This window comes from Dicentrarchus labrax, unplaced genomic scaffold (assembly GCF_905237075.1).
Source record: "Dicentrarchus labrax unplaced genomic scaffold, dlabrax2021, whole genome shotgun sequence".
NCBI lineage: Eukaryota > Metazoa > Chordata > Actinopteri > Moronidae > Dicentrarchus > Dicentrarchus labrax.
The window spans coordinates 7,912,162-7,931,969 of NW_026136721.1; the positions used below are offsets into that span (position 1 = coordinate 7,912,162).

The 19,808-nt window shown below is 39.6% G+C and overlaps 1 protein-coding gene and 1 pseudogene across 2 annotated transcripts; one reads left to right on the top strand and one right to left on the bottom strand.

Moving 5' to 3' along the window:
- The first annotated feature begins 987 nt into the window (after window positions 1-987).
- LOC127355358 (uncharacterized) lies at window positions 988-8,863 on the top strand. 2 transcript variants are annotated; one of them, XM_051386167.1, is made up of 5 exons: window positions 988-1,128; window positions 4,926-5,225; window positions 6,536-6,805; window positions 6,890-7,056; window positions 7,143-8,863. In XM_051386167.1, exons 2-5 carry the CDS (start codon window positions 5,048-5,050, stop codon window positions 7,188-7,190), a joined length of 663 nt encoding a protein of 220 aa, XP_051242127.1. In that variant the 5' UTR covers window positions 988-1,128; window positions 4,926-5,047; the 3' UTR covers window positions 7,191-8,863. The 2 variants fall into 2 exon arrangements, with proteins under 2 accessions (XP_051242127.1, XP_051242126.1); XM_051386166.1 differs by lacking the exon at window positions 988-1,128 and adding an exon at window positions 3,816-3,922.
- On the bottom strand, window positions 8,638-18,143 carry LOC127354992 (NACHT, LRR and PYD domains-containing protein 1-like; annotated as a pseudogene).
- Window positions 18,144-19,808: the final 1,665 nt, after the last annotated feature.

The following is a 19,808-nucleotide window of genomic DNA, read 5'->3' on the forward strand; positions in this document are numbered from 1 at the left end:
ACAGATATCTAATTCTAAATTTTAAAAACTATACATTTATTCTTTAATAACATGATTACACAACAGGGTCTAAGAAACAGCCCACAATAATTTCCAGATGGGTGTTCATTCTAGTTCCGACCCCCAGGCTGTTGAATGGACTGATGCTTTTGAAAAGGCACCACCTGCCCATCATCAAACCATTGGCTCAAACACAATGTGCTGATAAGAGGAAGTGGCTCCGTTCATTTACCTTCAGAGCTGGGGTCACAGCTTAATCAGGTTTCATTGTTTTATGAAAATACAAACTGGATGTTTTGTCCACATAGCATAGCCTGACACACACACACACACACACACACACACACACACACACACACACACACACACACACACACAGAGTGTTCTATAGTAACTGCACTGGAGGAGAGGAGGACGCAGAGCAGAGGTGCAATAAAGCAATAAACCAAAGCACTGAGCCATCACATCAGCAGTGAGCAGTTAAACTGCCATACTGGAAATAACAAATATTGAACTTGCTAACCGTTGGGTATGTGAGCGTGGTGGGGCAGATGGGAAACAGGGTAATAAATGGTAAAATGTTTCACACAGGCATTAAACATAGTCATTTAATTTATTGTTGAATATATAGTGGGGACATTTTAAGGAATGTCACTCACTTAGCTTAAAGCCTTTGTTTGCTTCAACTCTGTGAGTGACTCAGTGGCTTAATGTAAGTAAGGCCAGCCACAGTGGCAACAAGACTGTGTAATCAGGATCTATTTAAAGATGTTGGTGTGCAGTTGCTCAATAATAGGATTTCATAAGAGCACAAACATGTAAAAGAAAAACAGAAGGGCAGCTATCTACCAGTCTCTAAGGTCAGACAAGCAATAGAAAAACATCACTTTTCAGATCCAGGGTGGTCGAACTGGTTCAGCTGTGTCTACAACATCCAACAACATCAGCCAAATGTTTTTGCATAAACAAATATTACGAGTAGGGAGGCCTGCTTTGCGTGGCAGTTGAAGATCTTTAATGTGTCACTGCAGAGGTGACGTGAAGGTTTTGTTATTGTCTGGTGTGGAGGCTTATAACTCTACTCTAAACAGAGGATGTTCTACCTCTTCATCTTTGTCTGAAAGTGTGGTGAGTGCACTCATATACTTATGCTGAAACGAACTGTTTGTATTTTACAGTATTCTGTTTAAGTCAGATGCATGCTACCGGCTATGTGGAGTATTCTAACCTTTTGAAAAAGGGAGACAAAGAGGGAAAGCATCACCAAACTGATTTATCATCAGTGGTTCTAATTTTACACTTATAACTTCACATTATTCATATACAGAGTTCAAAACTCCAAGGTAAACTCTGTTTCACAGCAAACAGTACAGTGAGCACTGAGATCATGTTCCTGATGATGGGAGTGGCTTCTCGAACGGCTTGATGGACATGAACTCCCCCTTGTGTTCATGTCCTTATTCAGTCAGAGCCATGCAGAGTGCATTCACACAAATCACAAAAAGATCACTGATAAAAAAGAGTCATGGTTTCAGTGATCCAGAGTTCCTTTTACTTACTGCAGTGTGAACAGGACAAACTGAGCATTTTGACTCCACAGCCAACCATTCAGACCGGATTTATCTCTGCAGGTGAGGTCACAGTTATTCTGATCTCGTCCGGAGTGTGTACACTGATATTCTCTCTCTGGCCAGCAGAATCTGAATTTCTATTATAGACCATATCCTGTTATTTAACCAGGGTTAAAATAGCATCCAGAAGAGGTGTGAATAATCCTCCCCCTGCAATGTTAATCCCATCCAAATGATCTTTTATGTCATTTAAATAAAAACATTTCTTCTTCTTTTAGTTTTTACTTTTTATATTTTACATTGTGTTTTTATGTTATTATAGTAATATTTCCTTACATCCATCACTTATGTAACATCATTTAATGCAGTTATTTTAACCCAAATTATTATATTTTCCAAAACCGAACCAAACTGTGACTGTTTCATAACGTTAGGTGTTAAAAAGGCTTATTAGCCCGGTACGTCTCAGACAGACACACAGCTCCCTGCGTCTGTATGAGACGCAGGGGAGGCGTGTGTCTGTATTTGAGGACCTGGAATGAGATTGGGTTGCAGCCTACCACTGGCAGTAAAGGGAAGCCCTCCATATCCCACTTTAAAGACCCCCCTCAAACAGTGACTGAAGGCAAACCTGAACTGTGATCACTTTTACCCTGACATGTTGCACAATGCATTCTGTCTCTTTCTACGTGTGTATTGTAAGTTTGTGTCTGTATATTGTCACTGGTAATGTTCCTGTGTTTGTTACCTGCCTATAGGGACTACGGATGTAAATTAGCATTCTTGTTAACTCCAACATTTGTTTACATGTTGTGTTTTTATACTGATGTTCATTAAAGTGCTCTGTCCCTGTCAAATAAACAAATATACAGAATTACACATTTCTTTTATTAGTAATATATTCATATTCAATGCAAAGCTTCACCCTAACACACAAGGATGCATCAGAGGACTCATATCAGCCTGCAGAAATGTGCTTAGCATCTTTAGACTGCTGCTGCAAATGAACTCATTAGAGCTGCGGTTCCCAACCTGGGGGTCTGGATCTCCACTAGGGGTCACTAAAGATTCAAAATATACACAGCAGGCCAATATCTTAGTATTTGTTGATTATTAAGTCTGTGTGATTGTTAAAAGAATATAAAAAATCATAATATAGACAGAGAATTGAATAAAACTCAAACTTCCTGCAGTTACTGGATTCACTATGTGGGGTAACTGTACAGTTTTTAATCCAACAGCCAGCTTCCTCCCCGGGGCCCTGGGGGTGACTGGAAAGGCAATCCCTGCCTCAGTAAAATCAATAAGAATAAAATAAAATGAAAAATAGATAAATACTTTATTAATCCCCTATTGGTGAATGTTTTCTTTTTTATACACACACAGGCTGAAATGCACACACATGCAGGGCTTGTGGACATGCAACAGGGAGAGAGATGGTTGAGTGATGGGCTGCCACATTAGCAGCGCTGCATGAGCGGGCTTGCCTTGCTCAAGGGCACCTCGGCAGTCCACAGGAGGTGAAACTGGCACCTCTCCAGCTACCAGGCCACGTTCCATATTGTGGTCTGTGGGATTTGAACCTGCGACCCTCCAGTTCCCAAGCCAAGTCCCTACACACTGAGCTTCTTTCTTTTTTCTTTTTTCTTTCTTTCTTTCTTTCTTTTACTCTTGTTGTATTCCTGCCCCATATGTACTTGTCTACTTTTTCTTTTTTTTTCTGTCTTCTTCTTTCCCTTTTTCTATTTTCGGCTAAAACACCACTTCCCCTTGTTGCTTCTCAACACTTACAAATACGCCACCACACACACACACACACACACACACACACACACACACACTGAAGTCCTTTACAATAGGCTGCACTGTACCCATTTTCATCTATCATCTATCTCTAACCTAACCCATGTTGATTTATTGATTTATTTGTCTTTGTTTGTTTTGGTCACACAATGTGTCTTGTTTCACCTGTCTGTTTTCACAAAATTAAAAGAATTTTAGAAAAAGAGCCTGTCCCTGTCTGGTGTGATTCAATATACAATGTCATATACAAGTGTTAATAATATAAAGAGAAAGCAGTTATAGCTAAATGATAATAAGAATACTAGAATGAGAATAATCCTTTTACTAGGACAGCTGGCAGTGGTACTGCAGTGTTTAGTGGGGATCATCAGTGTATCAGGTAGTTTTGTCTCATATGAACCACAGTGCTGTCAGACAGGAAGTTGCAGTCAGTATTTTAGCTTTCCACTCACGGGTGATATGAACAAGTTTCCCTGAAAGCTTCAGAGATCTGACACATCCAAAAACAACCATGGCGTTCCACATGAGGATCATCATCATTTTCATAGGTAACTTTTTTATAACTGGAGTAACTGATCTTTACCTGATCAGAGAGGGAAATGTGATGGTAAACGTTGACTTGGTTTTAGAGGCGTCCTTAAATACACACTGCACACATTGCACGACTGTTGTGCTACAACATACAGTACTTTCAGTAATGTGTGACTGCCTGTTTTTTAAAATGTTTACTGGCACTCTATCAGAGATGTGTGTGAATGACTTTGAATAATACGAGGGACCGAGACGGTGGAGAGTTGATTTGTTTTCCACCAAAATAGGCAGTCTTTCAGTACTATCCTCTCATAGTGACTACAGCATTATTCAACTGTCAGCAGTGACTTGAGACATAAGATTTTTTATTAATATTTAACTGAAATAACAATCTTTCCTTCCCTTAACAGACTTTCAAGGAAACTTGTTTGTGTCCATCCTCTCTATCACTTCAGATCATATCAGATACAGACAGACGCTGCATTAAGACACAGATACACCGATGATCTCAGAACTCCACCAAACACTGCAAGAGCACTGCTAGCTGCCCTAGTAAAATGATGATGAAGTGATTCTATTATTTAGCTATAATTCCTTTCTCTTTATATTATTAATATTAGTATATGGAATCACAGAGGGACACCTGTCTTATCACCAGACAGCGAGAGCAACGGCCTTTTGAATGTTTTTGTGTTTGTTTTTGGTGTGACAGCCATTTTGTACACCACCATCCTCCTCAGCCACCATGTTACAGAAATGTAGTGTTTCAAAAGAGGTTGTCTCTAAACATAACCCAGGACGGTATTATGTTATCACCACAATGTAATTATGCAATCAATGTATAGGCTAATATACAAACATCATTTCTATGAGACAGGGTTGAGTCACTGTACATCTGTTTACTGTGAAGATGTAGAACAACTGTAAACTAAAGACAGTTGAAGCACCATTTGTGTTTGTGCAGCTTTCTAGCAGTGGCTTTGAGCTCTGCTAACTGTTGTTTCTCTCTGTGTTTTACAGTGATAAGCTCATCTGCTACTGAGAAAGTGAAGAACCTGACAGGCACTGAGGGAGGATCCATCACTCTACCTGACCCTGTGGTGAAGCAGGGATTTCTCCTCTTTGGAGGAAAGAATGTTGCTATGGTGATTAACGGGAATTCCATGATATATGAGGGAACTTTGAAGGACAAAGTTCTGTGGGACAAAAGCACTGGACTGTTTACAATCACAGGACTGCAGAGGAACGACTCAGGGATTTATGTTATTGACTCTAAAACAGGAAGAGTGTTCACTACAACCTATCAACTCACAGTGTATGGTGAGTCATATTTTTTACCTTTGGTTATCATTTTTTACCAGTTTCTACCAGTTATCATGGTCCCACAGATGTCTTCTGATCTCTACAGTCTAAGTCTTTTTTTTAAATAAACTTTATTGAAATTTTACATGAGAATATTACAAAAACCTGTTTTTCTTATAGGAATGTTCTTGCTACATTGTCGTATATGAAACGGTTGGCATGGTGCCTGAATAAAACAAAAAATAGTTCTATATATTTCTATATAGTTAAACTATAATTGATAGCAAGAAACAAGAAAATCTTCCTTATGGCTGTTAGAGCCAGGGTGCTCGACAGTTGACACCAATAATCTAACAGGCAGGATATCAGTCTGTAACATGAAAGTATGAATATTTTTTATATGTGACGTGTGTGTAAAATGACTTCATACCCAGTGACAGGTTAAAGGTCACACAGATGAAAAACTATAAAGTCAGGGGCATTAAAGGTGCATTTTTCTGCGTTGGGCTATCAAACAGCCCAATAATGGCATTTATGGTACTTGCTGCCTGAGTATCATTGACACATACTTCACATCATGTGTCCTGCTCAAAGAAAACTTCAGCAGTGCCCAGTGTGGCTGTTGGTGTGACAGAAACAAATATAATGCAAAAAACCTACAAGTCAAAGTGTAACAGAGCTGTTTGTTGCAATGTTGTTTCATCAAGAAAGTTTTAACTCTGTTTGTGCCTTTGAAATATATCTAAGATGCATTTATTGTAAATGTTTAGTTTGAAACATCCAGTATCAGAAGGAGAGAAAATATTATCATATCATATTTACCTGTGTAAAATGTCTTTGTATAGTTTCACACACTGTGGTTTCATTGACTAGATTGAACTGATAAAAGTAAATTCTATATATATATATATATATATATATATATATATATATATATATATATATATTATAGTATCTATTTCATATATTATTAGGAAAATAGATGTTTTAATAGAATATTATTTATATTCACTGCTATGTGGTTCACCTGAATACAAAAACATTTCTCACTTCCCTTGAGTTTTATCTGACAATAGATGTAACTCTTAAATGTAAATGTTTAATTGCTTTAAACACAACATCTTAAAAGTGGATTTCTTAAAACCAAAACTCTCAGTGAGATTATGTGTTTTTATAGTTTGGGTGAATTGAGACTTTAACCAGGGGCTGTATGTAAACTGTAGTGTGTGTGTGTGTGTGTGTGTGTGTGTGTGTGTGTGTGTGTGTGTGTGTGTGTGTGTTAGTGTCAGAGCTTCTGTGTGACTCTGTTTTCAATGATTCCTCTCCAGAACCCGTCCCTCCTCCTGCAGTGAAGTCAGTGAGTGTGAGCACTGAGAGCTGCATCCTGCTGTGTTGGGTGGAGAAAGCTGAAGGGACGACACTGCTGTGGTACAAAGACGAGGAAATAGTGAACCAGAGCAGCTCCGCTCTCTCTCTGCCTCTCACTGTACTCAAGCAGGATTTCAACTCCTCTTACAGATGTGTGTCTGCCAACCCTGCTGAAAATAAGACTGCTCCAGTCAATGTTAGCACAACCTGCAGTGGACAGATCAGCACAAGTAAGAGTGACTCCTCTGTGTTCATATTCTCAGTGAAACATAGTGTTGGAGTGTTTGACTGATGATGGTAAATGGTTCTGACAGGTAGCAGCAACAGACAGTGCTGGTGGTGGGTCCGGATTCTTGTGGTTGTGTTTGTGGGTCCTGTTGTTGTTTACATCATTTTTACAAACGTGAAGAAAGAAAGAGAGACAAAGAGAGAGAGAGACAGACAGAGAGAGAGACGGCTGCTCCATCCACTCTACACTGAGGTCAGTACACACACTGCACATAATAACAAATAACATACAGACTGTGTTTTATATAACTTTCTGTATATTCTGTCCCATCTCCACAGGTCCCAGTGAAACCACTGTATGCCACCTGCCCTGCACCAAACCAATAAATGATAAAGTTAGCAAATAGCTGGTTAAGACCAGCTAAAGCAACTGATCAGAAACAGAGCAGGAAATGAATGCAGATGTTGCTTTGTGTGTACTCAATGTGTAAATTCACAATGTAAGCTTTTCAAACATCTACAGTGTAACTTATAATGCTGTTGGCCTGCTGGGACAAGGCAAAGGGAGTTCAATTAAACAATAAACAATGGTAAAATAAAAACTACAAAAATGTCAAAGAAGTAATTTAACTACCTGAATCTCTGTATGAATATGAATGTAGTTGAACTACCAGCAAGCTACTGCAATATGGAGTTAAACTACTTGTTTATTTACATGTAGTTCACTCCTCCCCAACACTGCTCATGTAGGCTACTGTAGTTTCAATATTTGAGGTACTTTACTTACATACAAAAAGATTAAGACAGCAACTATTTCCTTTCATTTGGTCCATGAAATGTCAGAAAAAAGTAAAAAAAAAAAAGATTTCCAAAAGTCGCCATATTCATATTGTTTTATATACTTACCCTACTATTTCATGACAAAATGGCTGCTGTGAAAAACTTCTATTGTCTGACAAAAAGTCCAAACAAATATATAGCTCATCACAGACCAAGAAAACCTCACAGTAAATCCTCACATTGGAGAAACTAGAACTTAAATGATGAATTGAATATCAGTTGACAGTTGTCATTTAATTTTTTTGTCGATGAACTAATCAATCAATCAGTCGGTTAATAGTTGCAGCTTTTACATATAAGTTTTTAAGATACAAAGTTGTTAGTAGTTCCACAGTAGGCCTATATCTCAGCATCTGGTTCACTTCTGTACCCACTTTCTGTACAGTTTTCTTATCTTTATTTATTTATATTTTAAAAGTACTTTATTCTTGTGGGATTTTTGAGTGATTTGTATATTTTATGCACCAATGCACCAAGACAAATTAAATTAAAAACCTACCTGGCAATAAACCTAATTCTGATTCTGAAGAAAAGTAAATGCTGATAGAACAATGGCCAAACATCAGGGACAAGGAAACACAGTGTGTCAAAACATAATATAGAGTATATAGTATAAAAAGTCAGAATCACTAATTTTACACAAACTAGCTGTTACTGAGCTCACTGTTTGGGTTCATTGTACAGTTTTGAATAGAACATGAAATATCCATAAAATATGTCACTGAGTAAATTTACTAAAGAATATAAAAGGGCTCCTTTAAGGAAAGGTTGGGAACCACGGTTTTATGTCACAGGGATGTTCAGTTACACCGACTATGGCTCCTGCTCTCCTTAAGTTGACTAAACTGTCCATCTTACAATAAAACACACACGAGAGACGACAGGTTCAGCAATTTCATTTCTCTCTTCTCTTGAGCAGAGCACTGTTAGGCCCGGAGGTTCAATTCATGCTGTTTAATGACAAAATTACAATGTAACAGAAATACTGACCATATCAGATTTTTCAATCATTTATTCATTTATCCCCAAAAAGTGTACTGAATATATCAGCTTACACAACACCAAGGGTCAGGTGAAACATCTTCTTCTAAAAGGAGTTCACTGCTTTTCAAGCTAGACTCTCACAACTCAAGAAAATAACAAAAAGCTTCTAGAAAATTGCATAGAGAGATAAAGTGTGCAGAAAATATATTTTAACAGTCCAAATAATATTGACAAAGTGGAAGCAGCTAAATTGACAGACTTTGTTAATTGATAATAAAACTTTCTTTGGGCAGGTGGGGTTGCACTGGAGTACTGGTAAAATCACAGTTATGGCCCTGCATGCATTATAAATGCTTACAGTGTAAAATATAAAAATCAAACAGAATATATGATCACATCTATGATATAGTCAGTGCATAATATAATATATATATAAAAACCCAAATCAAAAATGAGAGGAATGGAGAAGGACATCCTCGCTCACTGCAGCATCATTCTGAGCACTGTGTATTATAATGTACATAATGTTATGGATATTCCAGTTCAGAAGAAAAAAATATTATTAGGGCATCACTAATTTTGACTGATGAACATCATTCTAATAAACTATTAAAATAAGTTTAAAACAAAAAGAAAACATTGGACATGAGAGAGAAATACAATTAAATTAATGTTTTAAAAACTTGGAATGGAAAATAGGAATAGAATGATGAATGATAAAATAATCCTATACACTGTACTGCAGGCAGTAGTGACCCACACTATCAGTGGGATGTTTATGCTAATGAAAAACATCTATGGAGGACAGGAGGAAGCATAATTACTACAATGGGAAGGCACCCAACATCTATTCATACCGTAAACTGATTTATGTCATTTGCAATTAAAAGTCCTGTACTACAGCCACAAAGACCATCTGACCGACCCCCCCCCCACACACACACTTATGTTTGATTTTGTCTTCATTCCTACAAATACAATCTACAGAAATATTGTGATTTTAAGATAAAAATAAAGCTTAAAGACACACTACTATTCCAAATATGACACCCATCTGATGAGGGTCACGTAAACAGAATAGCCCGTTTGGATATTCCTAATTAGGCCTTATTCCGAATGGCACATTTTCAGATTAAGACGTGTGGGATATTCCTCTTCAGGTTTTAGGAGCATTCTTTGGACACGTATGCAGCACATTCAGAATGTGTCTCATTTGGGGGTTCTACCACATTTTGTGACACTACATGCGTCATACAGTGACGCACATTCACAGGAGCAATTTGGGGTTCAGTATCTTGCTCAAGGACACTTTGACATGCAACAGGAGGAGCCGGGGATGGAACCGCCAACCTTCCGAATAGTGGACGACCCGCTCTACCTCCTGAGAACCTGGCTCTGTGTTGTAAACACACAACTAGCCAACAATTTGCAAGGCTGGAGTGCATGCACAAAAAAAAAAAAAAAAAGGGCCACCTTTCTGATCAGAGAAACTTTTACACAATGTGACTGACCTGTAGATCAACAGGTTTTGGGATATATGTAAATGTTGCCACGCTTAACTTTTCAAGAAAGTGGTCGAACTAATGAAAGAGGGAAGCTCTGTTCACATGGTCGAACAGGTCACAGGTCTTTGTGCTTTTTCTGACCAGGTTGCTGCATTCTAAGCTTCTTTAACTTCATTTTGGTGGCTTTGTGTGTTTTAAATGATGAGGATTACCACAGCAGCATATGATCAATACTCATCATCACAGATTTCCCTTGCCTTTAAGCCGATCTCGTTGCAAAGGAAAGGATCATTGCTAGAGAAGACTGTGATCATGATCAAACTTGCTTCTTCTCCTTTCTTTCGCACCATGTCGATGAGGTCTCGAGCTTTGTCTGCTCTGTTTTTTACTATGGTTGCCTTGAACTCAGCATCATTTATGACCCTGTGGCTTAGAAGTTGATTCAGCATGACATCCAGAACGGGATAAGACACTCTGTCGATGAAGGGCGACCGGGCGATTCTTAGCTTCTCTTCTGCTGAGACGTCACTGCTTATCATTGGCAATTTTCCCAATGGAGCCAGATATGTAGATAAACCTGGGAATATAATTTGATTCAACAAATCAGATTGTTACTCTACAATAACATTATCATTGTAGTGCTTACAGAGACAGAACTTATTGTGAAAGAGTAAGATCCTTTAACTCATAACATCTCAACACTTGACAAAAACAACATTAAACTCACCAAAATGTCTAGGTTTCTCTTTCCACTGTTCCAACAATCACCCACTTTGGTTTGGTTGATAAAAACCCTGAGTTACATGTGAAAATATTCTCGCTCTACATGCATTTTCTCCCCATTGCTTCGCTTATGCCCAACCTCCCTCTTGCCCCTCTCCTGATATTTCAATTTTAACTGTACTTTCCAGAAATGAATGTCTACATTAAAGAAATATTAAGAAGTGCATTGTATCGCATCCAGTTGTTCCATATTAGAATGCATCGTCCCTGAATCGTATCATAGCCCATGTATCTAGATACGCATCAGATCATCTCAGAAGGGAGAGATGCACACCCATAGTAACTACAGTAATTGTGCATTGGGTTTTGAGCTTTGTCAATGAGCAGGTTAACTATACTCAATACTGTCATGTTTAAAAAGGATGAGAAAGTTCCTGTTATAGCTGACCATGTCAACATGGATGCACGAACTACCACAGCATTATGTATACATAACATACTGGAGTTAGAAGGATTTGTAAGCTGATACTAATCTAAAAAATATGCGTATTATGTCTGCGTTCAAATAAATTTAAACCCTCTCTCTAATTGTGCAGTTGCCTCCACCCCCCCCACATCACAGTCTAAAAAACCTCTGCTATAGACTGAGTGACGCGGTCCTTACAGCGCAGATGAACCTCATGCTCCCAAACGTTCATCTTGTCTGGATCTTGCACCATCATAGTCACCTCCGGAGTGGTCACCGTCAGGTTGATCTCAAAGGTTGCGTGGTAATTTGGTCCGTAATTATCAAAAAACTCTGCACGCTGAAATGAAATGTACACACGTCATTTTGCAGACTGATTGCTTTCAGACATACATTGGCTGGCAGCAGAAGTTGTGTCTGATACTCACTGCAGGCTGGATTTTATGCTCCTCTCGGTTACTTTTGAGGCTGTAATATTTGCCCATGTGGAGGAGACAGTGGGATGGGACCTGGGCGTACTCACAATCCTCATGTTGCACTTTTACCTTCAGTGATATCAGAACATTTTGTTAGAAGGCTTTAAAACTTAACTGTCCAATTTAAAAATACGTGAACTGTTCAGTCTTACTTTCTTGATATATGAGGACATTACAGTGCCTGGCCACAAGAGGGCCTACTAGCATAACAAGCAGATAGTGTACAGTGGCAGAAGAGTTTGAACTATGGTATGACAGGGTTTTACCTCCTGCAGAGGTACGTTGAGCGGTAGCAGAATCACACTGAGGATGAGCTTCCCACTTTGGTATGGCGGTCGCATGAACAGCAGGACTTGGGCTCTCAGTGGTTTCGTCATGAAATTCTTAAATCTCTTGATGAGATCCCATACGATGCCAAAGGCAGCGAGGGTAGGGGTGTCCACGACCACGTGGGTTTCGGTAATCACCTGCGGCTTTATGATGGTCATGCCGTCATCAGTGATGTGGACGACAGAGAGGCTTTCGGAGACCAGTGCTGTGAGTATGCAGAAGCATCCAAAATAAGCCCCATAAAAGGTTTCATGTTATCTCCATGTCGAACCACAACTGCCAACTTTGGGTACAAAAAAGGTAATGCTATCTTCTGTTAATCTGATAGGTGGTCACAAAGCTCAGTAGTGTTCTTACCAGGTTCAGGTTCACAGTGTGGGAGGTGCAGCTGACAGATGGACTCCTGAGGACACTTGATGTCGAACAGCAGTCCTCCAGGTACCTTGGAAGCCGGTTCGAGCATCATTGTATCCCAGATCAAAGCCTTGTACTTGACCTCCCCCTCGTGGGTCACATTAAACACCAACCCAGTCAGAGAACACTTGAACATACCCGAGCTGGGGAACGTGAACCTGTGAAACACACAATGGTTTAAAAGGAAAACATTACAATTGGACAGGACGGCTCAAGATAGACAGGAAAGGGGGACAGAAAGAGGGCATGACACAAGGGCCACAGGTCGCTGCAGGAAGGACTCCGTCTTGGTACATGGGGCGCCAGCTCTACCAGGTGAGCTAACAGGGCGCCCTCTTTAGGTCTTTTCATAGATTTGGCCTTTCTATATGTTTGAATATTGTTCTCACCAAAGTCATTGCTGAGCTCTGGGAACACTGAGACATAACTACAATAAATGTGAGTAAAACTGAGTTAGTGCAGCCAAAATGTTGTTAATAATCCCTCATTTGAGATGAAAACTGTGTGCACAACTGCAGTTTGGGTCAGAAGTCTGTATTCTCTTCCTTCTCTCTTTAAAATAAGTTGGGCCAACCTGGGGGTTTGTTCAAAAACTTGTGTCTTGCCTGAGCCGACTTCTTTTTACTGCTGTTTGCACTGATCTTAGCTGTGTACAATGTTGTTATTACTGTTAGCAATGATTGGTTTAAATAACAAACAGAAGACCCACGTTGTATGACACTTCCCTTTGAAGAACATGCTTTCGATGTATTGGTATGGGGTTAGGGTGTGTCCATGTTTATTTGTGGTTTAGTACCTTCTGGTCGGTTGGTCGGTCCATACACTCTCATCTGATTCTCATTGGTAGGACAATGGCTGGTGTTACTTTAATAAAGGACAAAGCGCTTCTTTATCAGTTCTTTTGTCGGGGGGGGGGGAACATATGCAGACCCGATGTACATAGATGTATGCTGTATTGTTAGATATTGATTGTCTGAAAATAATACTGAAATATATTTTACTCAACAAATGTGGTTCTGTTTGAATAATTGCATGGTTTAATTAACAAATGATAAGACTTATATGTTTTCACAACTTTAACTGGCAGCCTGGAGACTGCAGGGCTTTAACTGAACATTTACACTGCTCCAAACTAACTGACACAATGTCAAATTAACAGCACAAATTAGTGCCCAGTCTCAGAGGACAGAAGAGCTGAGATATTGCTATATGTGAAACATTTCAGTCTGACAGCACAAAGTCCTACCCATTCCCACTAAAGTCAATTAATGGACATAAATGATATTTCTTACTTGTATGAAATGCCTATCCTCTCTTGTATCACCTCAGGCGTGAAGCTTGACTGAGCCTGGAATCCAGAAAGGAAAAATGAATGAGTTGTTTTAACAGTGATAGCAAATTGTAGTGTGGTGCTAAGAGACAACCAGAAATACTCACAGGATCCATTCTTAGCTTCACTGTGCTGGACAGGGTGAGAGATCCCAAGTAAACAGTGAACGCCGGGTGCAGATGCTCAGTGAAAGTGGTGTGGAACGTGTGAAGGAGAGTTTTTGTGTTACCACACAGCGAATAGAAGACAGAATGCCAGCCGGCCAGTCCAGGAACAACCCCAGTCTCCTCTGTCTGGATTGAAATGCTGGAACGTCAATGATCGGGACAGGAATGAAAGTCTCCCTACGCCTGTGACGGAAAGAATAACCGCCCTGCCCCGTGATATTGAAGCACCAGGCCTTGTCGCTCAAGTCAATTTCTGAGTCCCACCGGCCTTTCCTCTTTAAGCTCTTATATGCCACACCAATATTCACTAATCCTGTCCACTCCACCTCCCAGTAGCAGCGTCCAGTCAGACCCTCTCTACACAGCACCTGTCTCTCGTCTTCGAACCTCTCTGGGTGAGCGGGATACGGCTGCTTCTCTTCAGTGTGGCTCACCGTCCTGTTGCACTCGGACAGGAGGAGGTGTTCATTCAGTGTGTCGGGGTCAAGCGTGAGATCACAGGCATCTATGGAAGAAACGGTGAGAGTTGAGTTTCAGTTCGGCCCGTTTCACACGGCCCAGTAGAAATGCAGTGAACAACTTTGAGTAGCTTACACTTGTGCAGAAGCTGTGGGTTTACCCAGTGCTCTTCATCATGGTCCACACTGAGGCAGAGGAACAAGGGATTCAAAGGGCCATCAGATACTAATACGTTCACACCGACTTGTTCAGAAGGCATTAGAAGAATTTTGTCTTTCTCTCTAAACATGAGACTCACATTTCATTTCTTATGGCTGAGGAAAGTAAATCAGCATCTCTGTACTATGCAAATGTGTTTGTCCACTCAGTTTTCACACAGTTTGTTGGTAATAAAGTTCAGTTGTTATCTTAGTCCTACACAATGTTTCCTGTAAGTTAATAGGACATTCTGGTAGTTATGGTATTTGAATTAATTGGGGCTGCAACTACTGATTATTTACATTATCCTTAATCTGTTGAACATTTTCTCGATCGATCGATGAGTTCTTTGGTCAACAAAATGTCAGAAAATGGTGACATGTTGATCTGTTTCCATAAACTCATAGTGATTATATATATATATATATCTCTATCTAAAAAATGTCCTGCTTAGGGAACTTTTTGTACAATTATCTATTTATACTATGCATATTTTAGCATTTTTAACTATCAAAAATACTTAAATTGTTATTTAAATTGTCAGTTTACTCAATGATTGAGACGGGCTCCCTTATGGAAAAAGGATGGGAACCACTGGTCTATTAGACAATCTACTTAATGTCTTTTACTTTACATTTTATATGTTGGAATATAAGCCTATTGTGTGTTTTTAATAACTTTTTTTATAGTTGTATAGCACCCCCTTAAATCAAGAAGGGTTTGTGCCCCCCCATGAAAATATGGCAGCCCCCAGTGTGGGTCCAGACCCCCAGGTTCAGATTCAGAATCACAATCAAATTAAATGAGATTTATTGCTAGGTAGGTTTTTGCACATACGAGGAATTTGTCTTGGTGCAATGGTGCTTAAAATATAAAATCACACAAAAATATATAAATCACACAACAATCAAACCAGAATAAAGTACTTTTTAAAAAATATAAATAAATAAATAAAGATAATAAAGATATGAAAGGATAAGAAACCTGTACAGAAGGAGAGTGCATTAATGTAATGCATATATACAGGCTGGGTAGAAGAGTCAGTGACAGTGGGGGATCCGGGTTGGGAACCACTGCATTACATCACAGACCCACTACATGAGAGGAATCCCCTCTTGTAACTGTGTATTTATTTTAAATTTGAAGATATTAAAATCGCCATAGCCAAGCAATGATCTTACTGGGATCAGTAAAAATTACAATCTATGGTGGCCGAGATGTATCAACGAACGCCAAAAGGCACAACGTTTTTGCTGTTCGCTGATACCTCGCGGCCACCGTAACAATACATTTTTTTTTTTTTAAAGTACAAACCCTATTTGTTCCCTTGTTGTTCCAAATTTCAACAACAAAAATATGATTAAAGTTTAAACCTTCTGTTCCTCCCATGGCCTTGCATTGTCCCCGGACCCCAGTCTGAAACCCACTGACATTACTTTTAACGTTAACGTTAGTTATTGTTCAGGCTGGTAGAAAGTAACCAGGCTGATGAAAGATGAACTTAAATCCTCGTTATGGAGGATTCAGTTACTGTGAATGACTTTCGGTTCTTCAGGTTGTAACTAAACCTAAAGAAAAGGTGCACGGCACCCTCAGTATGCTCTTCAGTCGTTTCCTAACTCCTCTCTGTTCAGTTTGGACCCGACTAAAGCTTGGAGTCAGTCTCGGTTCTGTCTTTTCTTTAGTTTGGCAGTTGTGTGTGTAATAGCCATTCCGGTAAGTTCAAAGTGAAATGACGCACTTTACAGTAAAATACCCGGTGAAAGGGAACGGTCCCGTTTTCTAAACGACACGGACAACGTCAGTGTTAAAGGAGGAAAATAGTTTCGTACCGCTCACTCGAACGGAGGAGTGTTGTTTGAGCCTCTTCTTTAGCCCTCACCACAGACTGACTCGACGGCTAAAGCTAACACGCTAACATTGCTACTTCCTCATCGCGGACGTCCCGCACTCAGACAGCGGAGGCGACTGCCTTCTTCAAAGCTCTCAGCCAATGCTAGCGCTGTCTTATAAAGAAAGGAATACAGCAAGTACACACAGAAAATGTGAAAATAAATGCCAAATAACAGCTGTAGTCAGTGTAACACCGACTTTAGACAAGTCACCAAAACTCTGTAAATGTGTCGTTTACCACGTTAATTTAACAACTTTATTTTATCCGCCTACGTTATTCTGTATCCTGACACACTGATTCAGTGGAACTATCACCACCACTTAAAGCCATGGTTGCAAAATAAACGGTATCATTTATTGATTTCAATAAACCTTTTAAGTTGCAGACATTATTTCGGTGAGTTGTGTTGATGTAAATATTGTTGAAGTGTACTGTTTAGAAATTACCCCATTATTATAATTCTGGTGAAATACCAGAGTGAGATAAAACTGACATTATATCCCAAATACCCTTTTTATTTTGAATCATGGTTTTGGACTAAACATTTTTGACTATCCAAAATATCAGAATCAGACTTAAAACACTCCCCCTGTGTAAACTGTGTGTAATTAGACTAGAGAGTGTGAACACACAATGAAGACATGACTGTGGTGTTTCTTCTCTGTTAATACCACAGTCTTTGACCCCCCCCCTCCAGATGTGCCCCAATCTCAGTGGAGTTAATTGTCCACTGGCAGTCATTGATTTTTGGCCACTTGGGGGCAGCACAGACAGTGTACAGTTTAATACCGACTCTTGTTTCACCTCTGGTCTGGCCTCTACCAACTCCTGGGAAAGTATCTGGCTGTTAAGCTGCTAAATGCTCCCCTGTATTTGTCAGCTAGTTTGCTAGCTGTGTCCCCTTTCACATATACGAAGTAATTTGATGTAAGTATGTCAATTATAGTTGCTTTAAAGTCAGGATTTATATTTCTGACATTGACAACTCCTAATGCAAACATATAATCTTGCAACCCCCCCGAAAGCAACACATAAGCTTCTTTCATAGTTGTGCTGCTAAATCACAGATCTCATGAAAAATCCACACTTACTGTCTGTAACCGCTGTCGGTACTGGGGGAAGTAGCCATTATTTATTCTGGGTCGCGCAGTCTCTCAGAGAGCAGCCTCACTCCTGCCTCCCCTGGATGATTGTAGCTGAGGTCCAGCTCTCTCAGATGGGACGGGTTAGACCTCAGAGCCGTGGCCAGGGAGGCACAGCCGTCCTCTGTGATCCCACAACGTGACAGCCTGTAGAGAAAAGGGCTCTTACTAAAACGAAAGCCCACACAACACGCCAGTATGGCTAGCTGTCACTATACTACATCATCACCATGCATCAGTACCTCAGTATCTCCAGCCTACATTTTGAACTTCCTAGTCCCACAGAGAGCAACTGCACTCCTAAATCCCTCAGGTCGTTCCGACTGAGGTCGAGCCGTCTCAGCTGGAAGTCTGAGCAGAGAAGTGAGGCAAACACCTGACAGCATTTACTTTTCAGGTGACAACCAGGCATGCTGAAATCAGACCAAAAATACATAATAATTCATTAGTATGTTAACAAGAAAACAATATAAGAAAATGATCTGATCGCTAAATACTTTTACCTGAACTCCTCCAGTTTACAGACTGGGCCGATCAAGGCAGCAGGAATAATAGTCATTAATAGTGAACAGGCTCAACTCATCATATTTTTCCTTTTTCTCCACCTCCTTAGAGAAATAGCCACTGTAGTCCTTTGAATAGTTGTATATGCAGTCTGTCAAGTCCAGTGCTCTCAGGGATGATTGCTTGAACTGAAGGATGGAGGCCAGTGTGTGACAGTACCTAAACTCTAGAGCAAACCCAGACAATCCACACAAAACATCACATATCATTTATTAATAAGGTGCAGAGAAAGTCTATCAGAGGTTCAGATGTGGTGGGATGATTAACATTTAGTCGTTAAACAGACTGTAGTTGATGGTTAATGTAGTTGAGTATGTCTCATATGTTAACAGTTACACTACAAAGTAAGTTACTGTAAAATTAAAAGTCTGCTAAAAAAGTTTTAATGTCAAACTGACCTCAGTGTCTCCAGTTTACTGTCAGGACTTCCCAGTGCAACAAAGAGAGAGTCGGAAAGAGGAACGTTGGCGTTAGAGAAACACACCAGGCACAGTTCTCGCAAGCATGAGTCGGCCGAATGCAGAGCGTAAACTAGTAGAGCAAGGTGATGACTCAAATGCTCACTCGTAAGTCTGTAGAATCAGAAGAAAAGCAACAAACCAGGGTGTCATGGCCACAGGACATGTACCTTAGAAAAAAAACTTAACTTTGAAGTGAAATCACAAAATTGATTTGGTATTTTATGAAAATCTTGAAGACAACAGCTTAAAAGGTCCAGTGTGTAACATTTAGGATGATCTATTGATCAGATGATCAGAAATGGAATATAATATTCATAAGTATGTTTTTATTACTGTATAATCACCTGAAAATAATAATCATTGTGTTTTTGTAATCTAAGAATGTTTTTATCTACAGAGGGAGCAGGTCCTCTTCTACTGAGTCTGCCACATTGAACCGCCATGTTCCTACAGGAGCTCAGAATGGAAAAACCAAACATTGGTTATTGCAGCCACCTTAGTTTCTCCTACACACTTGGAAGGCTGAGCTGTATTCAGGTGGTTACAATCTGTAAAAACAGGTACTCTAATTTAGGTACTTTATTTTATAAAACCTTGTTCCAAATAATCACAATAATTGGAGTAAGTTATACGTGTCTTGAATTAACTGTGTTCACTTATTCTTCAGTAAGGCTAGCACTAGCATGATTCTGGCAACCTAACATGTTAACACCAACAACAATAAGTCGTTAACTAGCTCTATAGTGTTGGTACTAACTAGTAGGCTACCCATTATTTTGTGAGGAAGTGCAAAAGAATTTTGCTGTGCCACTTGGTACTTGCCACTGTAGTACTGTCATCAGAGTCCAGCTGCAGCTGCAAAGCTCACGAAAAAGCGCTAAAGGCCATTACATATAAATCAAATATTCAATTTCAGTTACATTCTGTAAATAAGGTCCCTAAATCAGCAGTCAATGGGTGAGAGTCTTACTCCTGAATCTAGATACATTCTGACGTCATCCGGAAATCTCTCTTCATTCAGCTCAAACTTGCAGAGGAAAAAAAATAAACCC